This window comes from Poecilia reticulata, linkage group LG4, assembly GCF_000633615.1.
Source record: "Poecilia reticulata strain Guanapo linkage group LG4, Guppy_female_1.0+MT, whole genome shotgun sequence".
Taxonomy (NCBI): Eukaryota; Metazoa; Chordata; class Actinopteri; order Cyprinodontiformes; family Poeciliidae; genus Poecilia; species Poecilia reticulata.
This window is the reverse complement of record NC_024334.1, coordinates 7,869,475-7,896,386: the sequence shown is the minus strand read 5'-3', so window position 1 is coordinate 7,896,386 and position 26,912 is coordinate 7,869,475. Positions and strand designations below refer to the sequence as shown.

Genomic DNA, 26,912 nt, shown 5'->3' with positions numbered 1-26,912 from the left:
CTTAGATTTTTTGTTTTCAATTTTTCAATTTGTGTCAATTCAGTTTCTTCTAAAGTTACATTATGCTCACAACATTTTATTAAAGTTTTATAAATTCCTTTATATGAGCTTTTTATGTTGTTGATGACATTGTCTTGTGTCTTGGCACTGTCAAAATGGCTGCAGGCTTCTCTGAGATACTTAGACATAGGGCTATGAAATGGGATTTATTTGAGGAAATTGCCAACAAGGAAGGATGTTTCTGTGCTCGGCCAAGTTCACGAGCGTAGAAAATCTTGATAATGAGTTTTCCCCACTGGCTTTCCCTTCTCTCAGTGTTGTGGACCCTCTGGCCCAACAATGCAGTATTAAACAGCACTGGCTACAGCACAGAGCCAACTCTCTCCCTCCTGCTCTTCCCAAACTGGGTCCAAATCAACTATCAGTGGATACAAATAGCTGTTTGCCGTGACTGTAACAAGATTTGATCATAAAATTTATCATATTCTCAGGATGGGAAAGTGTTGCTTCTCCCTGACTCTAGAGTAAGCACACTCTGGAGTCAGGTGCTGTTGGTAAGAAAGTCTTGAAAGTTTTTTTTATTTTATTTTTGGGAGTCAGGTACGTATGATGCAGACAATGCTTGCGATTTACTTTTGTTTGTCTGTTCATGGTATACTGTTTTGTTTGTTGTCGTCTTTTTTTTTTACGAGCATCTGGTTTTATTTTCCTTTGTTGATGTTTACTCACACCTTGTATTTTTAGAAAGTATTTGTTGTGAATCTTTTGAATCACTTTGGTTCCAACTAATTTCACATTACCCTCCTTGATTTCATAACTTATTTCTTTATTGTCCTTTATTTTTGGATGAAAACATATGTATTTATTCATTTACTTTTTATTATTTGAACTTTTGTGTGATATGTCCTTGTCTCTAATCATATTTAATTTAGCTTGTATTACTTTGCTGTCAGAAAATGTAATAATGAACTAGATTGGCTACATCAAGGTGGACAGAATTGCACAAATAATAAGGTACAAGGGCTAAAATATATCTTATTTGGACAGGAAAAACAAAAATGTTAAGAATTTTAAAAGAGGGCTTTTTTTTTTTTTACATGTTCTCCAAAAGCACTTCAGACACAAAGGTTTACCATGGAATTATGTGTGATAAATTTAAATGATTCAAACTTTCATTTTAAACTACGTCATTTTTTGTCTAGCAATCACAAAAATAAAGGGAACTTCTGAGTTCTTGTTTAAAATGGTGCTAGTCATCCTAAAGAGTCTAAATTATAAAATTTGTCATGACTTTTTAGCTGGTAGACTTTTTAGATTTGGAAAAAGTACCAAACAATTGACCTATATTTCATAAAATAATGTTCACAGATATATCTTATTTTCACCAAAACCAGCAAGCACAGCTGTCTTGATTCATTATTATGTTTCCGTATGGTGATGTGCATTTTCACCTTTTAATTTGGCATCTGCTTGGTACCCGTTTTTATTTTTGTATATTTGTGTTTTGTGTTGATCAGTTTCATTTTGATTATTCCTGTTGTTTTTTATTTGAGTTTAAAATTTTCCTTTTTTCATTTTCTTTATCTCTACCATCTTTTTATTTTTTCGTTTTTCACCCTTATTCCTTCCCCCGTCCTCCTCGTCCTCTACCGCCCCCTACCTCCCTTCCTTCCTGTCCTTTCCACCTCACCAGAACCCTCAGCTCCCCCTCAAGAAATTAAGTGCAGCACTACCAGCTCCACCAGCCTTTTGGTAAGTTGGCGTCCCCCACCTCTGAAGAGTCAGAATGGTGATCTGACGGGGTATAGGGTGCGCTACCAAGTGGTGGGCCCTTCAGAAGGGGCCAGCGACGATACAGACCCGATGGAGGAGCCGCCAGTGCCTCCAACTGAAGAGCGGGTGTTGCTGCAGAGACTGGAGAAGTGGACCCAGTACCGAATCACATTGTCCGCCTCAACTGAGATTGGGCCTGGCCCTGAGAGTGAGCCCCTAATCTGTCGGACAGATGAAGATGGTACGTGAGTCTCTTATGTGGAGACTTGGCCTTATCAAGAGACAGAACTCTTCTCTGTTAGCTTGAAATAAGGTTAAACTGCTTTGGCCTCTAACTTGAAGTCACAAGAGTAGTGTTTGAATACACTACTATGATGCATCTGTACTCGGGAATCTGAATTTCCAAATCAGGGAAATGAACTGGGACGTTCAGGGATTGTTGAGTACTTTAAGTCTTACAGCAAAGCTTAACACTTTTTACTTAAGAATTTTTAAATTCAAATTCTTAAAGTGGTTTCTCATCAACCTAAACCTCAAAATCCAGTTTGAGTGTTGTGTAGAAAAATAACAAAATAAAATAAAAACAGTAAATGTTGAGTAAATATGCTGCGTCTTTGCCACTCTGGGATTTCTTATCCAAAGGTTCTTCTTTTAGCATACTCCTAAACCCTCTCGACAAAAATTTATGAATAACTACGGTTATACACACACACAGACACACATCTACCTAATGTCCACCTCCCAGATATGGAAAAAAACTCAACCTGACGATTTTTTTTTCTACTAGTCTACCTAACCTGTATGTAGGTTAGGTAATGATGTTATTAGTATTATATTATTAAGCTAACAACCTAAAGTACTTATGTTATGATGCTGTAAAATTTAGCAATCTATGATGAACGGTTATATGTTTATGGCCATAGCAGATTATAGGTTGGTAGTAATAAGCATAAGCATAGAATAAAAAAATACGATAAACAATGTTTAGTAAGTACACCAGCAACGATCTTGAACATGCCACTCAGGCTGCTGAAACAAACTGTTTTTGGTGTGTTAATCCATCCGTTTAACTGGAAAAACAAGCCTGTTTCACTGTCTCCGGAAAGAAAGGGCAGCTACTGTGCACCTGGATTGATTTTTTATTCTGTTCACTTCCTATCATTTGATACACTTTTATTATTTCCCTGCTCCCTGAAGACCTACCTTTCGCAATTTGACACCACAAAGTGGTCATATGGAATGAAAACAAGCATTTAAAGAAGCTAAAAATAAGTTTCTCTGACAAAAGAAGAAAAATACTAACATGATAGGATAGTATTGACTCATCGATCTTGCCACAGCACCTGTGACGTAGATTCACCTAAATTAGCTTCTACTCTACATAAACCATTTTTTATCTAACAAGTTGAAATTTTCTGCATTTGTCTGGCATTTGTGTTTTTAAATACCACTGTTAGTTATTAAAAGGCAAATCAAAACTCKTTGGTGCTGCTATAATAATGACATTTAACAAGTGTCAGTTAAAGAAATGAGAACTCTGGTTATGAAGGAACCAAAATTGAGGGCGGAGTTGGGTTGTGATTTAGGGAATGAAAAAGGGCACAAGTGTTTGTGGAGAAGCAAGTGGGAGCCGTTTAAGAGGAGGGGTTTTACGCATGGCACATTCATCTCAGAAAATGATATTCTCTGCCACCTCAAGTTGCCTGGATTCAAGGCCTGCCAAAAAGGTCGGTCATTATGAATAAGTGGCAAGGCTTCCCGCCATAAAGAGACATATTGAAAAGGTGGAGGTGACAGGAGAAAGTAGTGAAGGTATATTTGGGGTATAGACCATGTTTCGGTGTCATTTGTTAGATCTATATTGTTTTGAAATGTGTCTGTAATATTAGTATTTTGAATTTATTGGGGTTTTTTGATAGTTGTGCAAAAAGTTTGTCAAAGAAAATATTGCATGTTTATATTCTGATTTCAGTGTTTAAACTGCTTCTTATTTCTAGTTCCTGGGGCAGCACCGAGGAGGGTTGAGGTGGAGGTTCTCAACTCCACAGCACTGAAAGTGATGTGGCGTTCAGTGACACCTGGAAAGCAAAATGGTCAAATTCGTGGCTACCAAGTTCACTATGTACGTGTTGAAAATGGCGAGTCACGGGGCCTGCCCCTCATCAAGGATGTCATGCTTGCTGATGCCCAGGTATGACCAATAATGAATTGTTTTCTCTTTAAAATGTAAATTCCCATAAAGTACATGTACAATTGGAGATAAAATTGGAAATCAGCTGAGAGAAACTGGTCAAATTTTAGCTTGACTGGACTGAATAGATTCATTCATTAATATGCATTGTATATTTACTAATGCAACGTGATAAATATTTGTCATTTGTTTTACATTTATTTGATATTGGTACCATATTGTTTTACAAGGAATTGTCTCACACACGCCTGGCATTAAATTCTTTCCTCTGACTTTAAGTGATTAATTATAACCATCAGAAGGTAGGCTAGAAAGGCCTTTTCAAATTAAATGTTGTGAGAGAAATCAGAATTGGATAAAATACCTGATAAAAATCTATGCAGAAATTAGAAATCACCCAACAGACTTTGATCAGTGCTTTTTTTTCTTATAAGCAGTTTTGGCTTTACAAATGTCACTGGAGTGTGTGGAGTGATATTGGGGATGTTTACCTCTTGGATTACATTTCATGCTGCTGTAATATATTATTTTTCGCCTCAACCCACAATAAGAGCAGTAATCAAATCTTCCCTTATCTTTTCCTACTTTTTTCTATTCTGTAGGGAATAAATGCTCTACTTCTATTAGGAATAAATGCTCTGCGGCAATAGTGGAAATGAAAAAATGCATGTACTTGCTTCAAGAAACCAAAGAAAATTTTGATTTAGATTTTTTAAAAATTTAATCAACAAACAACAAACATTTATTCCATTTGCAAATCCTTTGACACAGTTGTATTGGAATTCTGGTAAATCGGGCCTCCTGTGCCCAGTTGTAATCATATCCATACTGTGGACACTGCATCCTGAAATTCAACATGATGGGAAAAATATTGTATGCAGCTCCACTTAGAAACAGAATTAATTAGAACTATTGATCACACTTTATTTAAAAAAACGGCAGCTCAATCCAAATAACACCAGCATCACATTAAATTGTTGATTTCCTGAGCTTTGGTAACCTAAATTACATGGTCTGCAACTAAGCATATGCTAAATCAAAAATGAGAGGTTTTCTGTCTAAGGAATACAAAAACCATTCTTATGTTTCTATTTCATTCAGTTAACTGTAACGTACTCTCAGACCTGTACCACTTGGCTTGTTTCGGTTGTCTCCTTTGAGCTTCAAGCAGTGCTTCTTTCTTCTGACCTCCTAAAACTAGTGACCTATTTCTGCTGCCTGCCCATCCTAAACCTCTAAAGCCCCAATCTCTCACAATCCTATTTCCCCCACTTTAGTTTTCCTCTTTCCTTCAAAAAAAAAAAAAAATGCTCTTTTTCTCTCTCTCCTGCGCACTCTTCACTTTGGCGGGGGTGGGTTAGTGGGAAACGGACGATACGGCTGAATATGTAAGTACAAAGTTTTGCCTGAGTGCTATGTGTTCATGAAACAGTGGCTATTGCATCAACCTTGGTGAGGTCCACAATATGCACAAGCCCAACCCTCTTACCTTATTTTGCTATCTGGAAACAATGAGAGGCTTACAAGTTTCACTTTAGCTGCCCAATCAGAGCTCCTCCACATTATCCTCATATGTCTCTTACAAAAAACAGACAAACTTCCCTTAAGAGTTACCAATCACTAAACGCTGGCTGATGCAATATCCACTAGAAAACCTCGGAATGCTAATGCTGCTTGTATCTTGCTGTGTGCAAAAACAGTTGTGTTATTTTTTTTTTCATTATTTTTTATCGTTTTGTGCGTGTGTGTATTTAATTTGTTTGAATTTGTACTTTGTGATGTGGTGACTTTGTGTTGCTTTGTATTATTGTGTCACTTTAAGATTCATAAAAATGGTGATCAGCCTACTAAATGCCTGTTCTTGGTTCCTGCTGCAGATGCTTATCATGCAGTGTATTAAAGAGTTGTTATTCCTTGAACCCTTAAATATTTGTCACATTACAAATACAAGCAGCCTAGAAGCCCATTATATTCTAGGCTGTAGAGAAACGCATTTCAGGTGAGACACTTTGTCCGCAGGACAATTATTAGTGGTTCATTTAACACATCCGGTCCTAAAGAAAGACTAGTAAAAAGAAAGTCATTCTTACATAAGCATGTGAATTAAATGGAAACATGTAAGATTTTTTTTTTTTCAATAAGTCAAGCTTAATGTTTTGCATATACACTTAAAAACATGGTAGTTGGAAGCATTTTGCTGTGGGTTAATGCCTTTCTTTAGGAAAGCTCGTTATAGTTCATTTGAAAATGGATGAATAGAACTTTGATTTTCACTTTAAAATCTCAGCAAATTACACTAAAGCATAACAAAATGTGGAAAATTACGTTTGCTTTTGGAAAACGCTGTAGGCCTTCTACAAATGGATTGTCACATCCGATAAATTTCACCCTAATTAARCAAAAAGTACCTTTAGTATAGAAAAATACTATAATGTGTAAAAAGTGCTTATAGCTTATTTACCATTATTGATTTACCCCAACCTCCCTGCCAACCAGCYTGTTAAAAACCTCATTCTGCATTCGTTGAAAACCTTCTCCCTTGAAAGATTCATTAGAATTGATCGGAAGCTTCTCTTTGAAGAAGACTCAAGGAACTGTAATGGCATMGGTAAAAACTGCCAGTGAAAGGCCAGGATGTATTCAGTGGGCATTTATCAAAGTTAAGTTGTTGATCGGGAAATTGCTGAAGGATTAGAAGAGAGAGCTACTTTGCATTTACATACATAATGTCCCTTCTCCACCTCTGTGGCTCTGAGGGTTTGCGTAATGGTTTCCCATTACACAGAGCGAATCGTTGCGTATAATGCATGCATCCTCGTGAAAATTAATAAAGGGAACCAGGAGATGCTTAGATTAACATTCAGCACAAGGTGCTTTGAGCTCTACAAAGTGGGGTCAGATCATAAAAAATTCAGAAGAGGTTTTGACATTTTCCTTTTCCCTGTCTATCCCGTGTTCCCCTTAGGAAATGGTCATCGGAGGTCTCAAGCCAGACACCACTTACTCCGTCACGGTAGCAGCATACACCACCAAGGGGGATGGAGCACGGAGTAAACCCAAAGTGGTGGTGACCAAAGGGGCAGGTCAGTACAGAAATAAAATAAATTCAGCCTGTGACAAAGGCTGTTGTCAGAAAGAGGATTTTGATCAGTTTAAGCTATCTCTTACTTTAGTTGTTTTTGTTCTCTTTAATCAAAGCTCATAAAAATTCAGATTTAGAGACAAAACCAGACACCTTTTTTTAACTATTTGGAGCACTGGGAAAAAACAGACACATTATATTGATAGGTTGTGACATTTGAGGGACATGATTATGTGTCTTTATCAAGGATACGTCATTTTATGAGCTTTAGCTTTAAATTTCTAAAGCTCTGGCTTTAGAAATACAYGTGTCTGAATCAATAGTCCTTTCAACATCTGCGTTTCAACAGCTGTGTTTCATCAGACGCTGACTTGTATCAGTATTTCTTTTATCATTTCAGTCAAGCTCAGAAGACCGTCCGCAATTTTTTAGGAGATCAAGGGCATCGTTTAAGATACTTTGAGATTTCTTCAGACAGATTATGACAGCWTGAAAACCCCACTTGGGTCTTTGGTTTCTGCCGTATGAATAAAACATTCAAGGCAAATGATTTAGCTCTACAAAACCTTGTATTCTTAATTTGTCCCCGTGTAACCACTGGTGTGCACAGTTTGTATAAACCACATGTGCTCATTSAGCTAGCATAAACGTAATCTAAATTGTGAAGCTGTCTTTTAAAATTGTTTAAGAATGAGGTTGCAGATGATGCAACCTTATATTGGTGCACACATGTAGGCATATGGMTGTCGAAACAACAACATATGCACACGGACCTTATCCCGGCCTATTTGTATGACATTTGACCACTAAATACATAGATACCTCTCCGRAAAGCTGGAAGAAGGATCTTGTTTGAGGGTGCTCAATCCTAATCTTTCCATGGTCGTCTGGTCCTTTCTCTAAGAAAAATTTTACTCTTTTTTTCCATAATTATTATTGATATTTAAAGATTTTTTTTTCTATAAGAAGAGATAAAATTGAAGAAGTAGGGAATGTGAGGAAAACATTTTTCTTTTGGAAAAAAAACAGGTTTTTTCCTATCATGTTTTAAGAGATGTTACCTAGTAAATATTAGTGGTCCCTCATGAGGACATTCTAAAATATTTACAGAAATTTTATTAAATATTTTTCCTTTTTCAAGCATTAACAAAAATAAATTTATTCACACTTATAGGGATTTTAGTGCTGTATCAAGATAAMATATAACAATATCAAGAAATATACTGATTAGACGTAACATTAGAATTTGCAAGATCTCAGTCCAAATTGGGGGATGCGCTTCATGATCCGGTTCTGATGCTCATAGGCCCGTTGACGGTGATTTTATTGGCAGGAAGTGGTCATAATTTTTGCATTATGACTGATCTGCACTCCAATATGCAATAAACTGTGATGAACTGTGGAGTCTGACACCTTTCTAGAATAATCAAACGGCATTTCACTCCAGTAGCTCATCTGTTCAATCAGACTACACAGGCCAGACTTTGCTTTCCTTGCCCATAGCCCTGTCACTGGTTCAGGACTGTTTCTTCTTTGGATCCCTTTTGAATAGATGCCAACCACTGCAGGCACAACAGATGCAGCAGTTTTGACACTTGGCAAGCTCCCTCAAATAATTCCTGCTTTTTACCCACCTCAACTTTGAGAACAAAATGTTCACTTGATGCCTAATCTATTCCATCCACCAACAGGTGCCATGATGAAGAGATAATCAGTGTTATTCCGTTCACCTGTCATAATGTTGGGCTTGATCAGTGGATGAGACAATTATGTAGTTAAAATTAACCTCTGGGAATTACATTTCTAGCTGTAAAATTGTAACCAGAAAAAGGAATTTTAAATAACACATCCAACCCTTCACACATTCTCATAAAGAGTCAATTCTTAAATATGTGATGTAAATGTAGGAGGTAGTTTATGACCTGTTGTACAGCTGTGTAATTTTGAATTACACAAGCGTCTGTACAAGTATAAATAGCTGAAATAGCTGTTCAGTTTTTTTGTCTTTTTTTTCTAAAAAAAAAAACCCCATAAACCCATGCATTTATGGAACACAAATGCCTCTAGGAGTGATGAYGTCAAAGCCATTTCCTTTCTTTTGGAGACATAAAGGCCTGAAAGGCTACATTGAGACAGAACATCATGAAAAAGAGAGCAGATTTTTGTGTTGCTAAAAAGTCGATTCACATCAGTGGCCATGTCTTTTCATCCTCCAGAACTGTCAACAATAGTTTTGTATACGTGAACAAATCTTAATAAAAATCTATGTATGAGATTTTTTTACTTTGAAATATATATATATATATATAGTTTTTCCTGTCCACACACACACTTATCTAGTTCCAACACCATGACTGTCGGTATTTTTCTCTGTGATCTACTCATAGAACGTTTTAACAATTCTGAAAATGTAACTGTTGCTAACCTTGGGGTACCTTAAAACCAGTAATCAGCCTACAACTATGCCATAGGCTTTGCTATGTTTAAAAAGTGACACACACACACACAAAATAAAACACTTGTTTGCCCACTGGAYACAGCATTGTCATGCGGGGAAAGAGTTTTAATTGTGTTCAGTGAAAAAATGAGTTGTTTGTGGGGAGAGAGGTTATTTAAGATACAGACGCTTGTGAGTGTGAAGAGATATTTTGTAGTCCAGCCCCACCAGGAAGCCAGTGAACGATTAGAAGTTATAGAAKTGTTATGTTTTCAAAAAGCAGCAATCTCATCTGGATCATAGAGAGTTCTGAATGTACTGCAGTCTCTCGATTTTTTTGCAGTGCACTTCTGTTTTTGAGAAGTGCACTGCACTTATGCTGGGAGGAAACAAATATATAGACCAGTTTTACTAYATGAGAGACTGCAAAGAATAAAAGTCAGGATTAGTTTTGAGACAGAACATCTTAACCTTGTCAATTCCATTTTTTTTCTGCAAAATAWGCGCATGAATGTCAATCTTTTGACCTCCCTAACACATGATATTTATTAATTATTACATTTTATGTTGGTTATGTTAAGTGAAAATGTACGTTTTATATGGGAAACTTAATTATACAAATTTGTCATATTTATACATATAAAAAATAAGAAAAATCATGACATGCATAACCTATTATAACAAAGAATGGTTATAAGAGTGTTCAGAAACATTTTAGATGTATAAAYATTCAATGCCACAKGGTTGTATTGAATGGGGGCCTTTATTTGAGTGGGGGGTCTTTATTTCAACAGTGATGTAGAAGACATCTGATAGTTTAAGCTGTGTAGGAACAGCAAGTGTGATGTCACAGTGAATTTAAGGGTAATTGGTATATTTTTCAGATATTATCCAAGGTGTCCTAGATTTAATTAGAAATTAAAGTAWTTTTTCACAATTAAATGTCAGTTACTGTTGCAAGTTTTAACTTGCAACAGAACTTGTACATTTTTGCCTAGGGTCACACTAGATTGTGTAAGAGGTAGCTCTTACACAAAGAGGTAGCTCTTACACATGCAGAAACATGGGTAGTGGTAGTGGTAGTACTGGATTCTGTACCATCACGTTCTACTGACTTTATGCAGGCTCTTTTATTCTCTGTGGCACAAAATTGGGTAATCTGGATACCGAGCTGAAAAGCTTAACATGTTTTGGCCAGACACCCGACTCTATTCTGGTCTCTAAAGCTTGGAAGTAGTTTATCATTGTAGAACTGGTGGTGCTTTGGAAGGAAAGGATGGAAGAACAACATGCGGGAAAAGGGAAGATATAAGAATMTGAYTCGTATCTACTTCTGAGAAATGCATACTTATGCCACTGGATGCAGGTTGCAACAGGCTTGCAGACTGTTGCCTTAACAAGACCTATAAAATACTGGTTGAAAGGTGGTGCTTTTCAGAATCCATAMAATGCTGCTACAACTCAGTTGAGTTACTTARAAGAGTCTGTCTGTCTGTCAAGTRCATGAAAGGTAGACATAAGAGAGGAGGTGAGGAGGAGAAAACATTGTTGCCCCTTTYTCAGTCGGTGAGTGAGCGTCAACAGAAAGCTGTTAATTCTGCAGTTTGATGAGAAACGTGCCAGGAGTTCCACATGGAGGGATTGAACCAGGGTGTGTTATGAAATGGACAAAGACAGAGAGACGGGGAGGAGGTTTGGATATACAAGAATGTGGTGGAGGATAGCTTAGGGGAAGAAGTGATGAAATGTGGCAAGAAAAGGGTAAAGAAGAAAAGGACAATCAAGGTGTCCAGAAATCCCAGAATCACTCATGTACCTTCACCCTCACACACAAACATATCAGGCTCCTCATATCCCTGTGGGTCCTCTTTGCAGCTGATTGCTCCCTGTCCCTAGTCACCTTCATCATCCCTCATTCACTCATTTTTCTTCTCCTCACCATGCCCTTGCTCTCTTATCATCACCCTGTGGCACCACACACATACACACAGCTTGAACAATCCCCGGCTTCCACCTCCCCTCCCGACACCAATCTGCTGGCTCAGTGCCCCTGATCCCTCTCCCCTACAATGCATTAGGCCACAGTTTTGAATGTACAAATAATAAAACTGTCGCTGGGGTTGCTGGGGTTACAAAGGCTGCAAAGGATACACACAGCAGCCTGTTGATTTTCAAAGAGAAGCAAAAAATAAAAATAAAAAAAATGAAAATGGAAAATGCACCCATRATATCATCCCAGGATCATTATCTCTGATTCCATTTTCTTGATTAACTGCAAGCATGAAGGCAGAGTGGGCTTTTAAATGACACCAAGCTGATCTGTAACATGTAGCCAAGAAGTATTAGCAGGATTTGTTTCACCCAATATGCAACACCCGCGCCTTTCCCTTATGGGCAAAAGCTTTGCTGACAATCCACCGTCTAACCCWCTCACTCCCATTTCCTTCTAGCAGCCGTCTCCAGAAAGGCTGMAATTAGCAAACACAAACGACTAATAAGGCAAGAGAAAGTGGATTCTAAACAGCAGAATATGGTATGTGTGTTTGTACGTACGTATGACGCAGAACGTACGTACGATGCAGAAACATGGGTAGTGGCAAATTGGGAAAACATAAACAGAKATCTTGAGAGTTCATACACTATTACAGCAAATACATTTCATGTAAGATGCAAAGAGAAAAGTCTTTATATATGACACTTACCTGCAATGTAAAGTGGRGAACAAAACAGTCGCATCCATCGGTGGGGCTCCTAACACTGCTAATGAAATACAGTATATTCTATGCAGAAAATATTTCACTGTAGTTAATCAAAATTAGAGTTCTTTTTAGCTTATTCAGCTTGATAAATTCATGAAGACCTCATACAATTGCTGCAAACCTAGTTTATCAATTCTTTTGGCAAGCTTTGTGAATGATAAATACATCATCACTTCACCAAATCAAATTAAATTTCATAAAGTAAATAAACTATTTCCTGTTCTGTGTTACACAATCACTCTGTAGCTCTAGGGTTTGGCTTTGTGAAGTACCGCATGTTTTTAATGCATTCTGCTTTCATGCTGCAGACGGGAATGTGGCAAAACAGCTTTTTGGTGTTTTGTAGATGAATCATAATTGCAATTCTTTCGTTGTGGATGATCATTCGTCTGTTTTTCACTTTTCTGTGATTGGATAAAGTTAGCATTTGCAATAGCTCCTTAAATGCACCAGTTTCTGCTTAATTCAGCCGTTAACCAATTTGTATCTCCATTTCATAGCTGTATCTCTCATCTAATTCGTCTTACCCTATTTAGTATCCATTAGAAAAACGGCAATCTCCAAATGTACAAAATGCAGAATAACTTTTTTCTGTTCTCAAGTTGTTGTTTTTTTTTTATGGCGCATTGCAGTGTTGTCTGTGTGCTTGCTATAATTCATACTACACCTAAGTCTTCTGATTCAGTCATCACATAATTATCCTCCAGATAGTTTCCCTCAGGGAGTTCGAGGGCCAGCTCTGTGGAAGAATAGGAAGAAAGTACTATAATATTCACTTCTAAAWCAAAGTGCCACTTTCCTAAATCCTTTTCAAAATAGTCTGGAAAGACTCCTGAGGTCTGAGAGCAAAACATATGTGTCTGAATTGTTATTAATATGACTTGTTTTGGCACTACCTTCAAAGACACAGAGAAATGGCAAGTTATTGAAAATAGATTCAAGGTAGCCCCTATTTACGCTGAGATGTGGCTTTAGAACAAATCAGCCACACTTGTCTCTCCTAAAACTTTTATAGCTGGTGAGAACCTGCAGGCTTCTTTTAAATCCTGCTACCTCTGTCTGAGTGATTGGGCCTTTGAAAACAGGATTTGGATGAGATGTCATCCATGAGAGCAGCAAAACTGGGCTGCCCYGAGCAATGGCGTTTGGGCCCCTGAGTAGAGCAGACAGTTTACAAGTAAAAAGATGACAACAGTTAAAAGAGGAACTGTTCTTTGTTTAAATCTTTAGTGAGGCTTTRCAGTTCTGAGATTCTGGTAGCTAAAGCRTCTATGTAGCATTAAATGATAATGGGAACAACGATCACTCTAGAATTTATCACTGCTGAGGATCTTCCACATCACCATTCTAGACAAGCTCACTCAGTTGTGTTAACTGATAAATACTTTGAATTATAACTGGGAGTGTAGCTTTAGTCTCTGTGATCTTTTAACATTAATAATTGGGAATGTTTGAACTTGTGTTTCCTATGATCACATATGCAGAAAGCATAATACAAACATGCTTTATGAATCATGCAAAATATGCAGTTTAGCTTTGCTTTGCAACATTAAGARAAGTAAAGCATAAATATGCCATTTGAGAATGTTAGTTTATTAATGGAAGCTGACCTACCACAGTATTCTATTTTGTGTTGATCTATGACTTAAAACCTATTGACTAAAAATATCAACTATTCAGTAATCATTATGTTTGTCTGTTGAGTTAATTTAGTAACATCTCTACAAATGGTATTAAACCTTGTGTAAATGGAAGAGTAAGATTTTTCTCCATTACTTTTTTTGCACAGTGCCTGGTCCGCCGTATCTGTCAGTAGCTCAAGATTCAAAGACTTCAGCTGTTGTTCACTGGGATCCTCCAGACCTGATAAATGGAATGGACCTGCAGGGATACCGCCTCCAGTTTGGCCGGAAAGACGTCTCCCCTCTGGCCACACTGGAGTTTGCTCCCCATGAACGGCAGTATTTTGTGGGCAACGTTCACCGGGGTGCCACTTATCTCTTTAAGATCTCCGCCAAAAGCAAAGGGGGCTTTGGGGAAGAGGCTGTGGCAGAACTCGCTGTTCCTGAGAATACCCCTGGGGGATACCCTCAAATTAACGAGGGTTCAATGGTAACATGCTGCTCAGTGCAGCTGTCCTGGTCTCCACCAGTGCTGGCAGAGAGGAATGGGGTCATCACAGAGTACACTCTGGCTTATAAAGAAGCCGGAACAAGAGAAGCGCCACAAGAACTCCGTTTACCTCCCCACCAGTCTAGCTTTGATCTCAACAGCCTCAAACCGAACTCTGCATATGATGTGAAAATACGTGCCCACACCAGTATAGGTCCAGGGCCCTACAGCCCGCCCATCCAGTATCGGACCATGGCCATTGATACYACAGGTAGGGCTTGCCTGTTTCTTTTCAAACCCTGATGCAGGGGGTTGGAAATTGACTCAAAGTATGGTTCACGTTTACCAAAATATTTWAAAAAAAGAAAATATCCAATCAACTTCTTCAACCAACTTGACCGCTCTTCCAAAAATGATTGGTATTTAATTAGCCTTCCCTGGATTACTTACATCACTAACCCAAACCAGGTAAAAATGAAAGTCAGTAAGTCAGTCAGTCATATTGAGAAAGTGGAGAGCAGCCTAGAATTTTTAAGGTAAGTGTTGCTGGTCAGATACTCCTGTCGGTCCTTGCAGCCTTTTGTTGAGCACATTCACGCCGCTTATGCCATCTCACTTCCCAGTTTTCAAAAAAGGTAGGACTTCAGTCAAATCCAGTCACAGCAACTGTGTGTTTGGGGTGTTCAGGATTACACAACTATGACTATAACTTGATTTTATTTTAATTTTGGGTTAGATGCTTTTTTTTTCTTTCTTAACATCCTTTTTCTCCCAAAGCTCCCTTCCTCTTCTCCCTTTCCTTTGTCCCTTAACAGGACAGCTTGTGGCATGGCATCTCACAGATGCACTGCTCAGGACTGTTGGCATGCAGTGTATTGGGTCTGTCTCAGTGTCTGTGTGGCAGCACATTGGCAGTGCCAACTCAAACTCTGCAACACTGTAGGAATAGTTGGCATTGGGTGTTTTGCAAGGGTCAATTGTTAATCAAGTGGTCATGRTTCAAAGTCAGTGGTGAGATGGTTTGGCACTCCCAGTGATGGCCAGCCAAAGGGCGTACACTTGTGCTCCATTTGTTGTCAATGAGTCGTACGTGCTTTGTGTGTTAACCAGTGGCATTGCCCTTCTCCCAGCCAATCACAGATGACCGTTGCATTCACTCTTTAACCCAGAGGAGCATTGCAGGGGAGGAGCAGCTTTTGTTTTAGAGCCGACCTTATTCATTTATTCCTCTTTTTTTGTCTCTATTTGTTTGACTTACTGTTCGATCTGTTTTTTTGTTTTTCTTTTCTCATATTTGTCTTGTCAACAGATGTCCCAAAGAATTTTACTGTTAAGTGGGCCACCAAGACAACAATAGTCATTGGGTGGAAGTTTTCAGATAGAGGATCACCATACAAATGCATGGTGAGCTTAAAAAGATATCCCAAGTAGAGTYCTTGGAATAAACTAAATTTGAACCTGTACAATGTTTTTATATAATTGTTTGACTGTCATTCATATTTTGAAAAAAACAAATTAAAAAATCTAATTTTAAGGACACAATTCTTAATAGCATTTCTCTGTTACCTATTTATTTACCAGTTCATACGGCTATGTTCTAAAAGTGAACATTTTAATATGTTGAAATCTAGATTGAATATAACGGGCAAAAGATGGACGTGGATGCTAGGAAGTTGAAGGCATACATCACTGGGCTCAGACACAGCAGTACCTATAAATTTGGGGTGAAATGCCAAGAAGGCCTGGATGGTGAACCCAGGCATCGTGTGACAGCCAGTACGGCACCCTTCATTCTGATCAAGAAACCCAAACTGGATATCTACGCTGAGGCTGAGAACAAGCTCACTATGTCTTTTCCATCATTCAACAGTGGGGATGTCAAGTGAGTATAGAACAATATGTTGGTAGTGCCTACCATGCCAGTAGGCACTACATCACAGCCTGCTTATGGGTAGTGCACATATTAGTAAAATATTCTTAAGTCTTGCAGTTAGTTAGAACTAAGGAATAAAGAAAAAAACTTTATACATTCAAATGTTTATTTTCCTGGTACATTTGCAGGTACTTCTATGTGGTCGTGGTGCCTCTTAAAAGAACATCAGGAACAGTTAAAAACTTGAAGAATCCTGATGAAATGGACATAGAAGAGGTAAGATCTCTTAAAGACATTAGGTTTCTTAATATGGAATAAATCTTCCACAGTAGTGAAGGACACAGGATTAGACTGGAGAAATCGCATGATATCTATGCTGGGTGTTGGCAGGAAGAAACTCTTCTCCATAGAGGAATCTTGTGTTTTCTCTTAGACATTCTGTGTTTGTCAAATCAATGGTGGTAAATGCGAGCAGTGTTGTAAACACCATTTACCAGAGTGGGCACAGACATTAGAACATCTCAGCAATGCAGATTTATCCCCCAGAGCATGCAGAAGACAGAATTATGCAGTCTTCTCCAAGTCTTCCCATAGCTGGGGGTCACCTTTGGTGCTAAATCAACTACAACGACAACCATTCCTTTTGGAATTGGGATTACACACATTCCCCATGGTTTGTGCCCACAGTCTGAGCTGAATGCAGAAAGTTGAATGTTTCTTTCTTTGCTTCTGAATGCCATGCAGCTTCTTTAATCGACATTGCATTATATTTTATCCACAGGCAGTTTCATCTACTTAAGACACTCAAGTAATTTGTTGGACAATAATAAAATTAATCCTACAAAATTATTTCTCTTTTTTTATCATTCTTTAAGAGAAATGTTAAACCAGAATGAAAACCCATCCTTAATAAATCCAAATAATTTGAGACATATGTAGGATTTGCAATACGGAAAGAAAAAGTGTGACGAGATGAACTAATACCATCTCAACTTTGAACAGCTGCTGAGGGATGTGATCCCAAAGCGACGTTCGCGGCGACAGCTGGCTCAACTGGACCAGCGGAGTGCCTACATCACAGCCTGCTTCAAGAAGCTGCCCTCCACCTTCACAGTGGGATATGACCACCCCCTGAGCAGCTGCGAGAACAAGCCCCTCGATCCTGGTCAGGAATATGCCTTCTTCCTGCTGGCTGAACTCAACTCCACTGTGGGGGTGAGTTACAGGTTCATTTCAGTTCAGTACACTTAAGTTGCTTTGTTTTAACCAATTTTGCTTTTCAGAAGCTCATTTAGGTGTTGTTCACTTTTGCCTCAGGCTTGCAGATAGAGATGTTATAAGAATTATAAGTGTCCCCTTTCGTTTTATTTACATTTTGTTTGTATTAAGCTTCTCTTAATTTATATTAGAAGCTGACCACAAAATATCTGTTCAGTATAACTCTAACCTGGCCTGCTGATAACTTTMATCATATATTTTCATTGTCACTATGTTATTCAATTTATATTCTGTTTTTTATAATTTTTTTCTCATCAGAAAATGTATGCCACCAGCCCATTTACTGACACAGTGATGACTCCAGAGTTGGTGGTGGATCCTTTGCCAGTAGAGACTGGTGATGGACTCATCTGGGTGGTCGGCCCCGTCTTGGCTGTGGTCTTCATTATTGGCATTGTCATCTCCATTCTCCTTTTGAAAAAGTGAGTTCGATTTGGAATAATTGAAATAGTCATTTCGGAATATAATTTAGACAGCACTCTGAAAAATAAAATTGTTCAACCTTAAATGATGGGAAGTAGCCKACTGGCTTCCGGGTAGTTTTACTTTCCCCATATTTTGCCAGRAAATTAGCTTTTTTTGTCAGATGTTAAAAATTATATCATCTCACTATTATTACTCTAAACTTGCCATTTAGACATTGAGCTGGATCAAGGCTTTGCAGTTTTAGTCCCTGCTCCAGCCATACGGTCATAAAAGCTCAAACGCCATGCCATGTTTTGTTATTTGGACTAAATGTGCTATAAAAATTCAATTTTCCACATGTCCAGCAATATCACAATGTGTTCTCATTATTTGATGTTGAACTGGTTATTGGTAGTTTATGTGAGGAATTGGATTATTGGGAAATAATTGCATGTCAGGAAGCATGCTCAAGCGGGGTCGTGCTTTGTATTCATTGCAGCATGATGTCCAAAGACCCAATAACATTGTTGCATGCAAATGTGAAAGAAGCTTTGCTGTGGTAAAAGATGACTATGAGAAGTGAGCTGGTTGGAGAAATAAGAGATGATGACATTCTTTAAGAAGATGCTCAAAAAACTCATAAGAATCASTTTTATGTTCTGAGATATTTATGTAAATTATTCCTGGTTAATTAAAAAAACAAATGCCTCCAAATTGATTGATTTCAGTTTAGTTTAAGTTAGGTTCTCATTGCTTTCAGTGATACGCTTGCAGTAATTATCAGCTGCTCTATCCAAGCTCAATAAAAGAGCTGCGAAAAGCGACGGATCAGGTCAATAGGCTGCCCTTGTTTCACAGCTAGCTGTTTCCTTTATCTCCACATCCTGGAAGTTAGAACTCAAGTGTGAGAGCTAGTTTCTATACACATGAGGAGATTCCTGAATTATCTAAAGGGGTACCAGGGCTGGGGTGAGCAATACAAGTGTAGCCTTCTACTGTCAGATGATCCCCCCGCTGTCTGACCTTGCCTTACCTCAGTCTTGGTGGTTAGGGAGAGTAACATCTCTCCTTGGATCTCTTTCTTTTTTCTCCGTTCTCTTTCTCTTCATCTTATGCTTGCACCACTACTCCCGCCCTGCTTCCCCCTTCTCTCCCTTGTGAATAGTATTTCCCGGGTCTGCCCTTGGCCCTGACATTCCCCTCTCCTCGCTGTATCTGCGCCCTCACACACACACCAGCACACGCACACACACAACACTCGTATGTTCACAAATGCATGCGCTTAGCTACATTTCAGAAAGCACTCACTTATTTTCACTCTGACACATCTGCAGACACGTTTACACACACACTCGCCCCTTCAGATGCTGATGAACTTCATCTCGCTTTTTTGCGAGTCCAGCAGTGACCCCTGTGAATTTTAAACTGCTCTCTATTGATTTATATCTCTTCTTGCCTCCCCCTCTCCCTTTCTCCTTGTGTGTTGTGTTTTTACCATCTTTATATATTTATTTGGCTCCTGTTGCATTCTCTGGAAACAGCAAACCAGACAGGTAAGGTGTAGTCTTACTTAGATTCAGTGCATTTTACAAAAGAAGGGAGTAGCCTGGCTTCCTAGAATATGAAGAGCACTGGAGGATCTTGAGTTCTTGCTGTAGAGAGGTGCAAGTTTTTTGTTTTGTTTTTTGTTTTGTTTTGTTGTTTTTTTTTTTTTTTTTTTTCAAAAAGGTGCTTTGTCTTAAAGTCAAAGGCTTAAAAAGTTTAATATCCTTCATTGAATAAGTAATACATTTAGAAACAAGGCCAATTATTATGAATTTAACTTTACTTCTGTTGACAACTAGCATTCTGGGTTTGAGTGGTGGCTTTCATCAAAAAAATGGGGGAAAAAGGTGTTGACAATAAAATGTTCTTTTGGATAACACTTTGACTTCATGTTCCTCCCTTGTCAATGRTTTGTCATCTTTATGCTTCTCTGCTCTTTTTTGCTCCACAGTCGGAAGAGAAAAGAGTCTGAGCCACGCACAAAATGTCTGCTTAACAATGCAGATATTACACCCCACCATCCCACAGACCCCGTGGAAATGAGACGCATCAACTTCCAAACTCCAGGTAGGGAGGCACATTCACAGTATTGATATTATTCTCTGTAAAACTCTATTTGCATAAGAATATTTGTGCTGCATGTTTTGTTACAACTATGGACTATGGCAGAGTTGTGGTCTTTTTTTTATTTTTATTTTTTTATGAAGAGCCATAAACCAATAGGAGGCATAAACCAGCTGGCGGGTAATGGTAGTGACTTAGTGGGTTAGTGTTTTAGTGACTTTAACGTAGTACTGTTTAACATCCATATAGAATAGTTGTAGGGATTCTCCAGATCTGTTGTTTTTTCAAAGGGATTTACTGCCGAATGTTACAGCAAGTTACAGCTTTTTACTGTGTGCATTCTATTATTTTATACTAAAAAGATAGCACAGTTAATTCACTTTTACAGAACAAAAATCCAACTGTTCACTGACAAATTGTGCATAAAACCCAACATAGTTTTACTTATGTTCTACCTTTTTGTGTTCATTATAGCGTTCAACATTATTTTGGCTCTCTAACTGGCTACAGGCCATATTTCTACATTTCCCATATCCCCATGTACCAATTAGCCAATAATGATTAACAAATTGCAAGAAATTATGGCTGGATACAAATCCTGTTTTGTTCTCTGGGGTTTTACACGCTTCCACTTTTGTCTGTTTTCTTCTGATGTTTGTCCAACCTAAAAACTCTGATGTTTGTAACTGAGCAAATTACATTCTCCACACATTCTGTTTGGCTTCYACAGTTCATTTGACATGTTTTCCTTCATTTCCCATAAGACCTTTTTTATTTATTATTATTGTGGTTTTGAACTTWCTTGTTTTGCTCCAGTCGCGGTTCTCATGATTTGGTTAAAGTTGAATCTACAGTTTGTTCTGTTTGTTTGACTCATAAGTGAATCAGGATTGTTTAGCTTCAGCTGCTCAGTAATAAGCTTTAAGGTTTGTTCTGAATATAAAGGTATATCATCAGCATTGTACTAACAATATTGGCATTTCAAATGCWTGCTTGCAAAATAATTTCATAGACATATTTTAAACATCCTTCAGGAAACATGTGCTGGTTTGGTTTCCTTGGCAACTTAAGAGAAGTACAAAAAAATATATAAAATGAATTGAACTCTTTTACATGTTATGCGTTGTCACAGATTCTCAGTCGGAATTGAAAAAGATGTTCAAGGGGTATGAATACTCGTATTTTAGTGTGTTAGCACTGAATCCACAAAAAAGCAACAATTTAGTTTTTACGTGAAGCCCTGTGTTTTTAATGTAGACTTCTGSTTAATATTTATTTTGACATGGAACCTTCTAAGGAAAAAAAAATCACCCATCGTTGGGTTTTCCTTACCTATTCCTGCAAACATCCAAAAAAGAGGAAATATTTTGGAGTTGGGAGTAAAAACTGAATCAGCCTGTTTTCTTTTCAGTTTTTTTTTTTATTTCTTTCTTTTATGCCTCTCTCTCTGAGCCCAGATGTCTTTCAGTCATCCCYGTCTGTCAGCAGCGGCCAGCCTCTGCACCATCAAAAGGCTCTGTTTTCAAAATAGAGCATCCCTCTTCAGCTTCTTTGGGAGTTCAGACATGCTGCCTGGAGTTTGTTTCTTTGGGCTAAACAGACTTCTTMGTGTCAGATTTTAGAAAAGTGTGATTGAAAGGAGGTGCACATTCCCACTTAGCCAAAGAAATGGTCAAGTTCATAGGATCATCTCATTTGCCATGTTTATTTTTTTCTGAAGCGTTCTTCGTGGTTATTTCAGCTTCCAATGACCACCCTCGCTGTAAATCTTTGCCTGACTGTTTGCCATCAGCTGCTACATTTTCCAGCTCTTTTTCATGAAGGATTTAAAACTTGTGTTACAATCTAATGCTCCATTTTCCCATAACATTTACTAGTACTGGTACATGCAGAGACTTWATATAAAGCAAGTGTTCTCATTCAGCAACCCTTACATTGCTCCACAGACTTGGCTGTTCTCTTTATCTCAACACCCAGGAAATTTRATTTGAGTGGACATTTTAGCCCAATTAAGAGGGCCGGTGAGCATTTGTGAACATTCCCATCAGCTAATAGCAGCCATTGTTCAATTGGCATAGTCCCAGTGCAGTTATCCAAGACCTCTCAAATGCAACAGAGCATATGCCGCATTGGCTGTGTGCGCTCAGTGACCCCTAGTGCTGAGGAACATAAAATATGTTTTTGATTATGTTTCCAGTCTGCAAAGTCTTATTCGAGAGTGTGTTCACTGTGTGTGGTTGTGTGTGTGCTCTGAAGCCTGTAGGTAATGTGTCAGCCTCACAAAGAAATCCTCCAACTCCTTTGGGCAGAAAACGTCTAGTTTTGTCACAATCRTTCTTTGTGCCCATGGTATGATTAGCAAATGGGGCTAAAAGCGTAAAGCAGCACAACTAAGTTGATATCTGCTGTCTATCTCTGACCTTACTCTGCCATTTTCTCACTTTTTTCTGTATTTTCCCTTTTCTTTCTTCAAATAAAAAAAGGATGTTAGGTGAACAATACTGTCAAAAGCTAGAAAAACTAATCATGATTGAAATTGAACTAGCTCTCCAAAATAAAAATAAAAATGTTGCCCTGAAACCATAAACRATTAAATAAACTGTTAAAATTGSTAACCTTTCTGATTTCAAAGACATGTGAATAAAACATCAYTGAAGGTGTCTATTGTCATGCTATAGATATACATGCAACATATATCCTAATAAAAACCAAAGTACAAAATGAGATTCTGSACTTGTCTACAGTAAACATCATATATCATGTAACATCATTTCGTTTCTCATCGTATTATATGAAAGAAAAATTAGTACCGGATAAATGATGGCACAAACAGTTCATCTTACTAAATGAAGGCCTGCTCAAAACTATTTCCACAGGAGTGTAGCCCTGCCTTATYCTGGTCACTTTGACTCTTTAAGAGTCAATCACCTAGGGTGGTACCTCACAGAAACAAAACATGCGTCTCAGAATCAATAAGTGGAGCCCTACTTTCCCCTACTTCACAGTTACTTACCCACTCAGTTTTGCAACTACTTCCCTTTCCCACTAAAAGGTGCAACATTTAACCTCAACCTCTGTGCCTCCTCACACATTGCATGAATCATGGCAAAAATGCCTGAAGGTGTCAGAGGCCGAGCTTTTAAAAAGTCTTTTGAAAGTGGCTTATTACTAATGTAGCAAAGCCTTTTGGATTTGTTCCACCCTTCCAATCGATGGTCCATAGAGTGCACTCAATAAGGGCAATAATACCAATTCAATAATTCACAAGTTTATATTCCCAGTTGTACCCAAGGATTGKTAKTTTGTCCTAAACAACTTCCATTTTATATTTATGGAAAAAACTGATGTACTTATGTATTCCTTCTTAGTTCATTTCTCTTAGTAGTTTAGTCTTTTTATTCATTTTGAAGRTAACCATGAAAATGAGTAAATGTYATGTTTAATATTCACACTATGCGTTCATTTATAAAGATTCAAGATGGCATACTCTTTCCACAGACTGTAGTTCTGCCCACCATTTGGACCATTTGAGTTCTTTAAAATTTGAGAGCTCATGACCCTTTTTATCAAGCTATAATAACTGATTGATCTCCTGCTACTAGATGGTATATTACATTTTCAGCAGTTTATGAGCAGATGTTCAAAGRTTATGTTTGTGTATTGACACATGGCCGGTACAAACTGCCCCGCAGGCTGCTGCTCCTTTTCCTACCTGAGATGTTGGGGGGGAGGGGGAGAGGAACCAAACAAAGCTGTGGAAGTACGTAATGTTGAAGAGAAGAATCCACTGTCACAATAAAAATCTATATTTTTGTTGTTTTGTTGTGTTTTATGCATAAGCTGCTTCTTAGGAAATTAAACATTGAGATTTGATTGGACCCCCCGCCCCCCAAATGCTAAACCATATATTTTAATCTGCCAAGTACTGCTGCTGCATAACCACAGGAATAAGAGGCTGACTGGCTCTTGTTACACAACAATGTGGTTTGGAAATGAGGTAAATAAAGAATTATGCTTATTCACCCTGAAATGGTGCAAACAAGTACCATCCCAAATACACAGACGTTAGAAAAAAATATTAATATAAGCTTAGGGCTGTTGTATTATTGGATACATTAGGTAAAACACACTCCCTTTGATTTTAGGACTACCTAAGGATTGTTTCTGTGTAGCGCTGCGTTTTAAGAAGATTTTGCACTAGATGGTGTTATGAAAAATGGCAGCTAGATTTAGTGTCCCCTGAAGTCTTTACATCCAATTTAATGAGTGCAGAGAAGCTAGAATTTGCTTACAGTAGAAAATCTTTGATACACTTTGTTGCGTACGTTTATACTTTTTTTTTTTAAGCACATAAATACTGCCCTGCTGCTTGTGGCTGCAGTTGCCTTCTGTTCTTTGACACTGAGCTTCTGCTTTGCAGTAGCTTTTAAAAACGCTAATTTAGTTTTAGCGTCAGCCTCCAGGAGCTGCCAGAGCATTTTCACAACTTTTTGGCTATGGGGCTCGTCTGAAAGACTGACACAGAAATGAGCTGACTCTTGCAGGCAAACACATATTTAACTTTGACTAATTAAAATATGTATTATGCAGGTTCTGGATCAGCCAGGTACTACAGAAAAAATTAAAAATGCTTTTCTTCATTTGTCTCCTGTCAGTAAATATATTTTTTTAATTGATTAAAAAATTTTTATTTAATCAACAGCATTATTAAACATCCCTATTCAAATATGCAACCTTGCAAACTTTATGGAATATCCTCCCCTTTATAAATAAAAAAAAAACCCTCTACAGAACAGCTACACTGAATTTACATTTTATCACCTCTGTTATTTCCTCTCTTTTTTTGCCTCCATATCTGCTTTTCTTCAACTTTACCCACCACTTCAGCATCTTGTGCAACACTTGACACCCTCGTGATTCTGGCTAGAAGAAAGAAAAAAAACACTTTATTATGTCGGCACATACAAATCAAATATWTCCTTGCAGATAAAGGCATTGCATACATTGAAAATCACACCAGGACCAGCCAGTACACTTGTAGGTATCAGCAACCTGCATGTTTCTCCCGATTACGGTAGTGACTTTAACAAGCGTGCCCTCCTCCTCACAGCGCTGTCAAATCACAGACACGCCACGCACTCGCACATAAACAGAATCAGACATGCCTGCACCTCCCCCCTGCTGTGATGAATGACGTTCAGAGACAGGGGATCAGAGTACCACCCGTAAGGCTTAATTAGTCATTGTCACAAATCAATTAGGAAGAGAGGGATGTTCAGTGTCTTCAGCCCTTTGCTGTCGCTTGACGCCGCTAGCGTGATGTCTTCGCACTAAGATGTCTAAACAAGGTAAACTCACCTAAAGCTTGGCGCCGTTACTGTCGTGCCAGTTTATATCAATGTGTGACGAGCAAAAGGCTTTGTTGCGCCGAATCATACAGAACAAGTCAATTTTATGGTAGCCAGAACTTGTCTGCCAGCACTTACATTTATTCACAGGCAAATTTGACACATCCCACTAAATTACTTTTTTTTCTTTTTTTCTTTTTTTTTGTATGTTTAGGTTAAAATAGTCATTTTTCTCTGACTGTTCGGATAGACATTATTCAGTCCTAGTATAGCCTTGGTCTGACTTGACCTCGGAGAGCCTTGCTTCTACAGGAGATAAGATTCCCTCGGATCTCTGACTTCCATCATCTGTGGCTCCACAGCTGTCAACCAGGAATGCAGATCCCTGTCCACACCTTTTACTTCCAGGGTCTCAGTGAGAAGCTACAGACAAAGAAACCATTCAAAGTTAGTTTTTAYCATAAAACATGGGCTTGTTCCCCCAACTTTCCTGTCATTTCCTCTGTTTTCTCAAAGGAGCMAYCTGAAAGCTTTGAGGTAGCAGATMAATTTTCTTAGTCCCAATCTCTGTTAATGTGGGGTCTCTCCCTTTTAGTTGCAGAGGCTGACACTTGTGAGAAAAAACTAGTCTCTCTGTTGAAGAGGATTGTGGTGCTGGTATAGTACTTTGCAAAAGTATTCATACCCCTTAATCTTCTAATGTTGTCAATTGAAAACTRCAAACTGCAATGTGTTTTATTGAGATTTTATATGATAGACCAACACATGGTTTTTAAATTGTTTTACAATTGAAAATCTGAGCAGTGCAGTGTGCATAAGTTTTCAGCCCCCTTTACGTGCCACTTATTCTCCCTTGGCACATTTAAACAGTTCTGGGTATTTATAATGATCTCAAGTAACAATGCCCAGAGTGCTTCCCATGTGTTCATTAAATAACAGAGAATATAAACACTACTGCATGTTCACTGGTCGTCAGTTCCGAGATAGCCCTGAAATTCTGAAGTAGGTTTCGACAGTAGAGGAAGATGTGATATTGTACATTCCCAGGAAGAGATGTTGAGTCAGTGAAAAGGGTTGACCTGTACGYCCATTGAGTACATTGCAGCATGTGGATGGGTAGGTTTTGCCAATACTTTTATTGGGGCACTGTGTTCGCTGGTGATAGTAAAAGCCTGTTCAGCTCTACAAAGTTTTACCTTATTTTTTATATCTAGTTAAATGTCTGTTCTTCAAGTATAAAYTGTTGGTTCTTATAACAAAACCTGCTATCTCGCCTTTGTGCTTTACTTCATGGCATTTTATCACTTCACATGTTTATTTTGCCGCTACTGTTGCAATGCAGGTCGTTGAACCCACTGTCTCCTATGTTTATTGTTCTTTACAGATTCTGGTCTAAGCAGTCCTCAGAGTGAAGCAGATTTTGACTATGAAAGTTAGTCTTCACGATTTTAGAATATCTCTACCAGATTATTTTAAATATTTATTTTTTTTATCTTTTCTTTTGTGTTGTTTTTCTAGCTTTGCTTGTCTCAGTTTACAAGTTTA

General features: G+C 38.2%; 1 protein-coding gene across 15 annotated transcripts in view; it reads left to right on the top strand.

Moving 5' to 3' along the window:
- The window catches only part of ptprsa (protein tyrosine phosphatase receptor type Sa), a 243,552-nt gene that overhangs the window by 183,111 nt on the left and 33,529 nt on the right, over positions 1–26,912 (top strand). For 4 of the 15 annotated variants that reach the window (XM_008406780.2, XM_008406777.2, XM_008406775.2 and 1 more), the window contains 13 exons: positions 1,694–2,014; positions 3,771–3,964; positions 5,326–5,352; positions 6,930–7,047; positions 14,032–14,625; positions 15,664–15,758; positions 15,986–16,236; positions 16,416–16,503; positions 17,230–17,442; positions 17,764–17,927; positions 19,452–19,463; positions 19,907–20,022; positions 26,752–26,799. In XM_008406780.2, coding sequence (XP_008405002.1) covers positions 1,694–2,014; positions 3,771–3,964; positions 5,326–5,352; positions 6,930–7,047; positions 14,032–14,625; positions 15,664–15,758; positions 15,986–16,236; positions 16,416–16,503; positions 17,230–17,442; positions 17,764–17,927; positions 19,452–19,463; positions 19,907–20,022; positions 26,752–26,799 — 2,241 coding nt within the window. The remainder of the gene's footprint in view (positions 1–1,693; positions 2,015–3,770; positions 3,965–5,325; positions 5,353–6,929; positions 7,048–14,031; positions 14,626–15,663; positions 15,759–15,985; positions 16,237–16,415; positions 16,504–17,229; positions 17,443–17,763; positions 17,928–19,451; positions 19,464–19,906; positions 20,023–26,751; positions 26,800–26,912) is intronic. The other 11 variants (XM_008406779.2, XM_008406784.2, XM_017304367.1 and 8 more) reach the window with 7 other exon arrangements.